This window comes from Leptinotarsa decemlineata, unplaced genomic scaffold, assembly GCF_025532065.1.
Source record: "Leptinotarsa decemlineata unplaced genomic scaffold, Ldec_3_MD MMD2_tig00002159_RagTag_RagTag, whole genome shotgun sequence".
In the NCBI taxonomy this organism is placed as follows: domain Eukaryota; kingdom Metazoa; phylum Arthropoda; class Insecta; order Coleoptera; family Chrysomelidae; genus Leptinotarsa; species Leptinotarsa decemlineata.
The window spans coordinates 3,070,130-3,082,701 of record NW_027412574.1 but is presented as its reverse complement, the minus strand read 5'-3'; the positions used below and the strand labels follow the sequence as shown (position 1 = coordinate 3,082,701).

Sequence of the window (12,572 nt, the reverse complement as noted above, 5' to 3'; positions counted from 1 at the left end):
AATTTGAAATAGTAGGCGGCGGCAAATACCAACCGCTTTTTTCTGAAATGTCACTAGTAACTAACATGGAAATAGAACAATGTCACCAGAAAAAGCATTCGTTTTTAAATTAAGTTTTTTATATGAAAAATATTGATTGTTGAATTGAAAAGTGTCAATTAAGGAGGAATAAGGTGCAAAGGTGACCTAGTGAATAAATGCTTGTGTTTTTAAATATTTTATCTTGTGATAAAGAAGACTGAGTGGTTGCAATTTTCTGAACTTTGAACAGCCGTAACTTTTGTAAGTAAGAGCGCCGCTTTTTTCTTTCGAAAGCTTCTGATAATTCCTCTTCCATATTCTCTGTTTCACTATCACTGTCGTCATTCAAATCAATAATGAATTTATTTCCACCATTAAAATGGATGTGTCCAATCTCCATATAGTCTTTTTCAACTAAAATTACTTTTTTAATCCTTTTCTGCCAGTCTTCTTCGGCAATATTAGATACTTGTTCAACTAGCTCTATCACCTTCTTATCAAATTTTGGAAAATTATTTTTACGCCTGATGCTTTGTTTCAATTTTCCCCAAATCAACTTGATGGGATTGAAAACACAAAAATAGGGAGGAAGTCTCAGTATGGTGTGTCCATACTTTTCAGCAATACTTATTATTGGAATCACTACACAGGAGAAAGTCTGCGTTGTTATCACACTCGTTATTACTATTAGTACTTGTCCAAGAACGCCACATTTTAAACAGATAACAAAAATTAATTATAACAAAAAGTAATTATTACTGGACGAATATCGAATTTCAACACTCAAATCGCGATCACTTCCTGAACTAAACATTGACAACACGACAGCTCGCGTTCTATTTGTCACCGTAACATGACTTCAACTTCAATTTTATGACTCTTCAGCCTATCATAAAACTCGGTTAGTAAAAATTATCCAATACGAATCGCTAATTCTTCAGTCCACGTGAACTAATTCGTAGCGGCATTATTTCTTTGTATTGGTTTTTTTGGGCCTTTGAGTTCGCCGATAGCTTTAAGAATTACTTTATCAGGTACTTTGACTATACACTGTTAGGAGTCACATGTTAAAAGGTAAGACCTCGTTAGTCCTTAGCTCGCACAAGTTTCTCAACTTTTGAGAGTTGTCGTTCGTATGGGGGCGACAGCTGATTAACGGAAAAACAGATTTTAAACAGATTTAGGTGGGATCTTTTCTTCGCTGTTGTGAGATAATAATAATAATAATAATAATAATAATAATACTCCCCACGGTGTGGGGAGTGGTCATTGGTTGATAATGGTGGCGCGCCCTCCCGAATGTATCGGGGCTTCGGGGATAGAGCCTGACCAGCGCACACTACGGTGAAATAATAATAATAATAATAATAATAATGGCTTTCATTGATGGTTCCATACAATTACAACCAATCAAATGGCGGGATTCAATATCTGCGTATGATAAATCATCACAGAGATTGCTCTTCCATCAAATCGTAGAAACAAAAAAAAAGAGCGAAAAACAAAAAAAAACAGTATGCTATCTAGAACATATATATATATATATATATATATATATATATATATATATATATATATATATATATATATATATATATATACGTCATATATATACGTCAGTTCTAAAGGATATTTTTTCGAAAAGATAGGAGGGTTTTTTGTTTTGAGGAGTTTTTGAAAAAATTTTGCAAAATGAAATGTTTGTCTGGATTCCATATTCAACCAACCCACATCCCCGAACAGATGGGAAATGTGTTCTCGTTTCCTCGTGCCCGTAATGAACATGATGCATGCATTCTGGAGTTTTTGGATTCTGAAACTGTCACTCTTCAAAATTCCCGAACCATATACCACGTTTGCGTAGTTGGCATGTGAATAAAGCATCACAGAGTATAATTTTACTTTTTTTATTCAGAAATGCTCTGTTGGAATATATTACTTTCAAATTTGCGTAACCTCGTTTTAGAATTTGCGAAATGTGTGTTTTAAAACGAAGACTGTTGTCAAGATATAGGCCCAAGTTTTTTGTAACTCCTTTCAAGGAAAGTTCTGTTCCATCTATAACAATATTTATGAGGCCAGAACAACCATTTTTCGCCGCTGTTATACCAAAGAGCATGACATTAGATTTAGATGTACGTCGATACTGGTCTGCAGATGATTTACTCGATTGATTTAGACGTGGCCGTGCTGTTAAATGAACCAGAAGCTCATGCAAGACAATCCTCTGTCGGATATAATTCAATGTCCAGCATGGTATTAGCCGGCAAAGTAGTTATTCACCGGTGTGTATTTACCAGAACCTACTTTGTAGGTACGTTGGGAGAGAGGAATGTTCTAAGATTTCATAATATTTTTTCATATGCATACGTATCTCTTTTCGATAGACTCCTCGGATTTATTTTGATATTTATTTACTCTTCGATTCAAGGTTAGTTTATCAAAACATAATAATAATAATAATAATGAATTTATTCAGGCAAAGACATAACATAAACTGTTACAGGCACGAATAATATGTAAAACACATTGATACGATACATTGGTTACAATGATCCTAATTTATTTTGAACAAATTCAAGAAACCCACAAAGGAAATCCTGTACTCTCTAATTACTTTGCGAAGTCGTGAAACTTATGCAAAATATTGAATAATGATATAAAAGTCACTTTCAATAATAACTACACTTATGGTAATATTCTAATTCCAGTCATTTTTCGTCATATGCTCACTATTCTGTTAGTATAGTTAAGATTTTCGAAATGAATAAAACAACCTCATCAATTTTAATATTATTACCCTCACTTAAGATAAGATCATGATCATTCGAAGACAAGATGTGGGGTATTGTATTGGATTTGTAACGTTTCACTCAGTACTATGCAATGAAATTTCATTTTGCATTCACTAAGCAATAATGAGAATTCGTCGAAGTTTTTCGCGACCTTTTGATATTTTGATGTAATAAATATTTTTTCTGAATTACATTACATTTATAGTTTCTAAATTGATAAATACCAGTTGATAAATACCAGTTTCAAATGAAAACATACTCGTTTTAAATGACGTTCGCAAAATCATTTCTGTTTCTCTCAATTTCTTGGTGGAAGTATGTTGATGACATATTCATAATTTATTTTCGATATTATTCAATCAGATTTTTAAAATTATGTTTTTTTTTTCAGGAGAAAGGAAAAGAAAAGATAATGTGGAAAGAAGTGGATCGTGTGTCCAGAATAGTGTTTCCTACGTTTTTCTTCATTTTTTGTGTTATGTACTGGATTATTCTGATATTTGGTAGTGGTGTATGAAAATAAATTCCTCTCTTATCTTTCGCAATATGCATGAAATGCGTTTATTGTGATATAAACTTTGTATCTATGTAATCCAGTGTGTGAATGATACACGCCTTCAATCATTATGATCTGATAGGGATTCGAAAATCCAGTGATTAGATTTTCACTTCTCAAAGTGGAAAAATTGACATATTAATACTTTCCTTGTACATATACTGTATGCGACTACAGTATAAATGTCAGCTTCATAATATTTTTTGACCGAATAGTTATTATATACACCCAGAGCCAGATTTGGGGAAGGGCAAGCGGGTTTAGTGCCTCGGGGCCTCCACAGGAGAGGGACCCCCACAATAAAGGTAAAAGAATTATCCAAATTTTGACGGGTCAGCAACTTTTACTTTTTTCCTCCCTAATATTTTTTTTTGCATTTTCAAAAAGAATACTTGCACGAATATAACAATTTTGTTATCGATATCGTAGAGCCCTCATTGCAAGTTTCCATTTACTATCAATGTTTGTTTTGATCGAGCATTTCAGTAGCGAAATTTTGTTCAATGTGTATTTTGTATTTTGTACTTATGAGTTGAAGAGAAATGGAATAAGTAAAAAAAACGTTGACCTGCAGGTCATCCTTACAACTTCTCGCTGTTTCAAGCTCAAAATTTTAAAAATTATTTGACGAAATCACTTGAGTGGAAATTTTCAAACAGTGTTGTTTGAAATTTTCAATGGAACGCGTTGATTTTCGCTCGCTTTCCTTGTTTGGAAAATTTTCAATTTTCTTAGCGGAAAGTTAAAAATTCAACTTTTATTTAAAATATGTAGGGGCCCATCATATTCCCTTTTTCTTATATATTTGTTAGAGTAATTAGTTTTGAACAAGTATTTTCGTTTATAGAAAAAACATTAGAAGACTCCACTCCTTCGTTATACCGGCGCCTTCAAATCCGGTCCTGTATACATCTTCAATTTATTTAAAATTGAGAGGTAATTTCCGTCAAGCAACGTGCTTTGGAAAATTGTAATGATATTATTCCATATGTATCAGTGCCCTAAAGCTATTATACTCAATAACTTTTTTCACTTTTGAATTTTACTTCAATGATTATTGATGTTTTCAGTTCAGCAGTTGAGTTTTGTTTGATATCGATTAATTTCATAATTCCACTCAAAACTGGAATTTTTATGTAACTAGTGGTTTAATACTTATTTAAAACATCAATATAAATGTAAAGTCACATTTGCTAATTTTCTCTACATCATATATTGCAGTAAATGTAAAATTCAAAAAACTTGTCAAACCTCTCTACAAATCAATTTTGGCATTGATTAGTTTCATTCCATCACATAATAAATGTATTTCATGACTGACTGTCTCTTCAGCAACTTCATTTTTTGTTGTTTAACTTGGTTGATTTGCATAAAACAATAGAACCAGTTCTATAATTGATATCTTGGATAGAAAAGAGAATATTCCTTCAAGAAGTGTTTCATTTCGTTATGAAACAAAGATCTCTATCCAGGATCCAGATCCAGGATAATTTTGACTTCCTTCAATGGTTCAAGAAATTCTTTGACGCCAATTACAGTGTGTTGAATATGAATGAATATGAATATGAATATGAGAGCATCATTCAGTTTAGTTGATTTTTAATTTTATTTTATCTAGTTGTATATAGTTGCTATTGTATGAAAAAAAAATAAGAAAATAAGTTTGTGTCAATAAAAGTCAAAAGAAATATTTCATTTTCTTTAACTGAGGAAAGTTATTGATTTCAAAAGCTTATGGGCCCAGATGATAAGTTGGGAATTCGCCAGATCGATGGTACAGATTTCGACCATTGGAAATTTCGAATGCAATTACTGTTCAAAGAACAGTAATTCCATTCGAAAACAGAATGAAGTTGAAGAAGTGATTAATGAAGCAGTTCCCTTGCCGGAAGACTCCAACTGGAAGAAAAAGGACATCAAATGCCAGAATATTATTGTGAAGTGTTTAGCTAATTCGTATTTGGAATGCGTTAAAGATAAGAAATCTGCGAAAGAAATGTGGGAAGCACTAGAAAATACACATCAAAAGAAAAGACTTGCCAGTAGAATTTACTTAAGAAAGAAGCTTTTAATGCTAAAATCAGAGGAAAACGAAAGTATGGAAAATCATTTGAGAAAATTTGATGAGATTGTGAGACATTTGAAATCGACAGGTGAAAAATTGGAAGAAGTTCAGGTTGTTACACATTTATTGATTACGTTACCATCATCGTATGATAGTTTAACTACAGCATTAGAGACATTATCTGAAGATAAACTAACATTGGATTTAGTAAAAAGAAGAATATTTGACGAAGAGAAAAAGATTTAGAGTTAACGCATCAGATATCAGAATTCAAGACAATAGTTGATGGTTCAGAAAAAGAAAGAGATTTCTATTTCGGAAAACTCCGGGATATTGAAGTAATGTGTCAAGAATGCGAAGATGGAAATCCTATTATTCAAAAAATATTGGATGTATTATACGCAACTGAGGAAGGATTTGCTCCCCCAGATGAAGTAGAAGGTGGAGTTGGAGATGAAGATGAATACTGAGTTAAATCAATGGCTTTTGAAACAAAATCGCCTTAAGTTATTACATTTTTATAACTTGTAGCAACAATGATTTTAATTATAACTCAGTTAAGTTTATATTTGATAGTTTTATAAGTGTTGCTTACGAGATGTGTCCAATGAAATGTGAATTGTTGATGTTCTTTGATAAATTCTCTGCTATGGAAAATTGACACGATTCACATGATTATTGAGATACCTTCACGAATATAAGCGTACTTATTGTCCCGCAATTATTTATACTTCGGTCAAAATTGGAGGAGCCTATGGCTCATCTGACCAGTGTTGATTTGGCACTTTGTTATAGAGCTATCACTATTTGATACAACCTAGTACGGTAGTACGATCACATCAGAATCTGATAATTTTTCGGTTCAGCATTCATCTACCCATAATGTGTTTGTTTTAAAAATTCTGTTTAAAATCGGTTTTTCCGTTAATCAGCTATTGACTAAATTTACCGATGAAACCACCAAATGAACTTATGGATTTATCTATTGGTCCATTCGAAACGTTATATTGTGTTTTTGAAACGAGTAGGTATAAAATTGTTACAAAATAATGCTTATAAGGAAACAAGATAAAGACAATAATGAGATAACTAATTGGCAAAACTGATATACTCCGCAATACATGTTACACACTAAGATCGAAATAAATTCAAAATACAAAAAATGAAATTCAAAAATGATTGGAATTGGCCGCGGTGCGCCCGACTCACGATCGGAAGACCGTGGGTTCGATTCCTGCCTCGACCAGATATTTTTCTCGAGAGAATTTATCTGGTTGAAGCTGTGATGATTCTGCAACCTTGTTAGGAATCACACGTTAAAAGGTAAGACCTCGTTAATTCTTAGCTCGCACAAGTTTCTCAACTCCTGACAGTTGTCGTTCGTATGGGGGCGACTGCTGATTAACGGAAAAACAGATTTTAAAACAAATTTATCTTCAAAAAATTCATTCACAAACCTTTTAGTTTTTGTGGAGGACTTAATACTTCTTACTGTTTGACGTATACAAATTAAACATATCAAACATTTATACTTGGCCTTCCGTTTCCGTTTCCAAAACCTGAAATTCATTTCAAAACTTTCGCCTAAAATGGTGAATAGCTCTTAATCCTTGAGATACGTCAGATTTTCTATCGGTTTCACTTTGTTTATTTTTCAGATTGTGGAAGGTGACATATCCAAAAAAAAACAGTAAGAAATAAACCTTTCAATGTCTCTCAGCCCTTCATCAACGTATTATTTCGTCTTGGAAGTTTAATAATATTATTGGTACCCATCTATAACAACTACTAGCATTGCAACTGGTGAGGTGTTTTTCCATGAAGCATACCATTCCAATAATTGGAAGGGTGAATACTGTGCAGATTTTCAACCGAACAAAAAGAGGTTTACAAGAGTCTCTAGGTTTTTCCTTGGCCAAGTATTGAAGCGCATGCTTCTGAAATACAGTCCTGTAGTTACGATGAGTACTGCTTACTTTCCACAAATATATAATATACCTCAAACCAAGTACACTCTTACTTACTGCAAAACATCCTGAGACAAGTTCTTCATTTATATTGGCAATGACTATTCAGAAATGACATCTCACTTCAATCCTAGTATCACCAACACAAAACTGAGAGAAATAACCAAAAGTGAAACATTTCACCCCCAATTTTTCGAAAGCTCTTTGCTTCTGTGAGGTTTAGTTACTATAATTAGTACCACAAACCTGATAAAATAATCAATATATAATCTTTAATCAAATCCATAATATAAGCCCTGTACTTCTTTCTGAAAATACATTAAATTTCTATTAGAAAACTAGCATTTTTCCGTGTGTTATTTTGTTATCAACTTTTTTTTTCTTGAAAACAATCCTGGACCTGACCTTCTACCCTTCGTAAATGAGATTAAGGAGTCGCTGTTTGTTTTTCTGTTCTGCTTTAGTGAAAAAATAGATACTTTAGAAATAAATATAAAATATTCCAACAGAGGAGGAAATTTAAAATGAAAAGGCTACACATAAAACAATTTTTATTACTATTAAATTTATAAATTTCAAATTCAGTAGTAAATTTCAAGTGTCTTCAAAGAAAATAGAATAAACTGATTATATTTTAGATTTTCGGAAAAAAAACATTTAATTTTTTGTGACTATTTACAATTCATTCATCATCTACGCATAACAACCAACCGAATAAAAAATGAACAACATTCATAATAACATCACATCATTTCCAACAACCCCCAACCCCTGGAAGATATCTGCAAATGATAATTCAAGAGACAGTGACCTGTTATTTGGTCTGTAAGACAAGATAGTTTATTCCTGCTGTAGTCTAACAATTGTTCAGTATAAAACTCCTAAGGATATATAAATGCGTTGGCATGGATCAATATTGGTGGATTTTACCAGAACAGTAAAACTTTTCTTGCTGTCCAATTCATTGATCATTTTATAAAGCCTAAAGAGACAAGAGTCCAATGAAACCTCTTGTAGCATCCTCCCTTGCAATGTAGTCAGCAGCATCAGGTTTGTTGTAAGAAACTATTTTTATTTATTTATTCGGCAAAAACCAAACCAATGGCGTAGATTTCCGCTTGAACTGGGTCCCCAGACAGGTTAGTCTACAACTAATAACAGCTGTACCAGAATCTGGAGGTGTTTATGCTCTCAAATGTCAACTAAGACCTGCCTTTAAGAGATAAGGCAGGGCGTAGTTGACAGTTAAGAGCATTGAGTCGAAGGTCATTTCCAGAAAGCTGTGATTTTGAGAGCTAGCCAGGCTTCGTGTTAGCCTATTTTTGGCAATTGTCAAAAATTACAGCCGTTTGCTGTAAAGCTTTTGACCACCAGGCAATTGCTTCATACATGATCATTACTTTGACAAACCAATGGATTCGTTTGGACCCTGAGCTTCCAGAATTTCTACAAGCCTTACAACATGTTATAGAGAAAATCTGATTTTGTGTAAAACCATTTCCAAAACCAAGGGAGCGTTTCAGGTGTTGTTTTAATCAAGTAAAGGGTGTTTTTTAAATACAACTTCAAGATGGCAACACTTTTTCAACTAGCGGCAGCTGTCAAGTAATTTATTTCTAGTTTGGCTTGGCATTTCAACATGAATAGACTGATTCCTGAACAACGCTTCCAAATTTATTTTAAAAGTTATGGTTCTGCGTACAGAAGAAGTCATAGCTGTTGTAGAGCGTAGCGTAGAGGAAGACCCGAATCAGTGTATCCGCCATCGTGCACAGGAATTGGATATGTCCATCCATTTTTTGGTAGATTTTGCAGAAAGTTCTTGGTTTGTGTGCTTACAAAATCCAACTCGTGCAAGAATTGATGCTACATGATCACCTAGCAAGGCGCAGATTCGGTGAATGGGCTCAAAACATAATTGCCAATGATTCCGATTTTCATAAGCGAATTTGGTTTAGCGATGAAGCTCACTTTTGTTTGAATGGATACGTCAATAAACAAAACTGCCGTATTTGGAGTTACGATGATCCTTGAGTGTTTATTGAGACACCGTTGTATCTAGAAAAACTGACTTTTTTGTGTGATTTATGGACTGGTGTAATCATTGGTCAGTACTTTTTCGAAAACGATGCTGGTCAGAACGTTACAGTCAATGGTGACCGCTATAGAGCCACTATTACTGATTTTTTCGTTCATCAATTGAACAACCATGATGTGTGAAAGATCTGTGGTTTCATCAAGACGGCGCAACATGTCACACAACTCGTGCCACAATTGATTCATTGAAGGAAACGTTTGGAAACGTTCAAGAGGAAGATCAAACAAACAATTTGATCTTCCTCTTGATGATGATCACGTGGTGATCGAAACACGTGCCGAGGTGTTACAATAACAATTTGGTGTTGGGAAAGACTCGAGTACTATTCATTACTACACCAGAGGTTCCAAACAGTCAATCACAAGTATTTTCTGTGGGGATATGTGTCTATGCAGATAAGCCCGTAACGATTTATTACGCCGACTAAGATGGAAAATCAAAATATTGGGGCGTAATAGAAATAACTCGAAAACAAAACTCTAAAATCAAAATCAGTCAGTCGGTAGAGGGTTGGTAATATCCTTCGTACAGAGAAAACGTAAAACTAGGTACTAAACATAAAGAGACCTGAAAAGACAGAAAAGTTACTAACCTGTGGATTCATTAATACATATGAAATGTACTTATTAGAGGATAATCCCCAGAATGTGTCCCAGCAGAATACCTACCTTCGATGGAGGGTGGTCTCGGAGAGAGTTTCGTCAGGAAACGTTTAAGGTTAGTTGAAAACCAAAATCCACATTGGATGGTTGAAATATCAATCCTATGACAATTTTCTTGATGGTTTTACAACTACTTTTTATTTTTCAGACTCAGAAAATCCTCTATAACTTGAGAAAATCAGAACCACATGTTCCACTTTGATAAGCCCACAATAAAAAAAGGAAAAAGGAAACAGATAGATTCTGGAGGTCAAACTAGGAATATTAGTGACATTTCATCAAAGTTGAGAATACTGAAGATGAATGACATCCTTTCTGTCAAATTTTGAATATTTAGCAGGGTTGGATCTTTTAGATAACCTCTATCCAAACAATAACAAACTAACCTATATGAAAATGGAAAGTTAAGGAATGGTGATAAAACAGATAATGTTCTTATTCTTTTCGGAAATTCACAATGAACTAAACTGGTATCTTGAATGAGAAAGCATTCAAAGTAGGTAAAGTACTTCTTGTGCTGATTGAACATTTTTAAAAATATGACTTCATTTCAGATATTTTTCTGCTGTGCAAGATCACCGAGTGACTTCAAGTTATTCATCCTGGATGATTTAATACATTTTATAATGTTTTGACTTACGAGAGCGCTATTAAAGTTATGAGTCAACTAGGAGATATCAGTATAATTGAACCCGTAACACACCCCTCTTTCCCGATAGAAGTTTTTTTTTCTCAAAAAAAAAATCTTCTTTGAACCAAAAAAATCTTCGTAATAACTACCTATACTAATTTCGAAAGAAATAATAAAAAAAAATTCTACTCATTTTCAGTTACAATCTGGGGGATGAGCTTTTAAATCTTTTGCGTGCCAAATACCGCAATCCCGGCCAAACTCATCCTGAAGCTCATATGTCCATGGAGACACAATTCGAGTCACAACCATCGGACCTACAAACCTGGGAGCGAGCTTGGCTGTGAAATCCCTAGTTGCGTCAGAGATGACATGGTTTCTTTTCCAAACCTTCTGTGATATAGTAAAGCGCTTATCCCGTCGTCTTAGATTGTATCCCTTTCTACTGATCTCGTATGCTTTCTTCAGTCTTCGAGATACATCTTGAAAAACCTCTCTAAGATTCTCGTTACGAGTTGAAATATCTAATTCTCGGTTAAATTCTATAATATCTCCAGTATCAGGATTATCTTTCCCAGAAACGCTAACCTCACGTCCAAACACAATGAAATTAGGGGTCATTCCCGTGACTTCGTGCCGTGCCGACCTGATTGCGTAAGCAATTTTCGCTAAGTATTTATTCCAAACTTTATGATTTTCTCCGACATACGCCGTGAGCATAGTTTTGACCACTCGGTGTATTCTTTATATGGGGTTGGCTTGGGGGTGATAATTGGCTGTGAAGGAGTGGGTAATCTGATATTCCTTGACTACATTTCGAAATAATTTACTTTTAAATTGAGGTCCGTTATCTGTTATCAATTTATTAAGAGCACCATATACTAAGATAATTTGTTCCTCTAGAATTCTGGTAACGTTTGTAGCAGTAATCGTTCTCAGTGGAAACAGTAGGCAAAACTTACTGAAACAGTCACATGCCGATACAATGTAACTATTTCCGGTGGAGCTCCTAGGTAAGGGTCCCACTATATCCATACATACCAACTGGAATGGATAAGATACGGTAGTTGTCTTACTCAGCATTAGACCGGCTGGTTTCTTCTGAACGGGCTTGGTTCTCAAACAGGTTTCGCAATTCTGGATGTATTTCGCTACGTCGGTCTTCATTTTAGGCCAGTAATATGATCGAGATAAACGTCCTAAGGTTTTGAAACACCCGAGATGTCCACAAGTTGGAGGATCGTGGTGAGCCCTAATGAGGTCCTTCCTTTCTTCCTTGGTACAACTAGAACCCATTCTTTGGTTAAAGGGTCATCCAGGTTGGGGTATTTCACTCGAATTCTTTTATAGAGTTTATTAGTTTCTACTCTCCATAGAGGATATCGTGATGGAGATTTCTGGACTTGATTAACCATACGACAATACCACTCATCTGAACTGGAATGATCTATACGGGTCTGTTCTGTATCGTTCACGTCAAGAATTGCATCTAGTATTGGTACCGCCCGAGAAAGAGTGACAGGTACCACGTGTTCTTTGCCCTTCCTATGTATTATGTCAAAATTATATTTTTGTAAACGTAGTGCCCATCGCGTAATTCTTCCTACTGGATCCTTGATCTGAAACAACCATCGCAGACTATAGTGGTCAGTTACAACTGAAAATTTCGATCCTTCGATATAAGGACGAAGTTTTTCCACCGCGAAAAGCACCGCAAGGCACTCCTTTTCAGTAGTAGTATACCGACGTTCACTCTTCGTCAATGAACGACTCAGGT

General features: G+C 34.5%; 1 protein-coding gene across 3 annotated transcripts in view; it reads left to right on the top strand.

Annotated features, from left to right (window-relative positions):
* The window catches only part of alka (glycine receptor subunit alpha alkaliphile), a 44,474-nt gene extending 38,838 nt beyond the window's left edge, over positions 1–5,636 (top strand). For all 3 annotated transcript variants that reach the window (XM_023165060.2, XM_074177063.1, XM_074177064.1), the window contains one exon: positions 3,208–5,636. In XM_023165060.2, the coding sequence (XP_023020828.1) occupies positions 3,208–3,333 (126 nt within the window). In that variant the 3' untranslated portion in view covers positions 3,334–5,636. The remainder of the gene's footprint in view (positions 1–3,207) is intronic.
* The last annotated feature ends 6,936 nt before the right edge of the window (positions 5,637–12,572 follow it).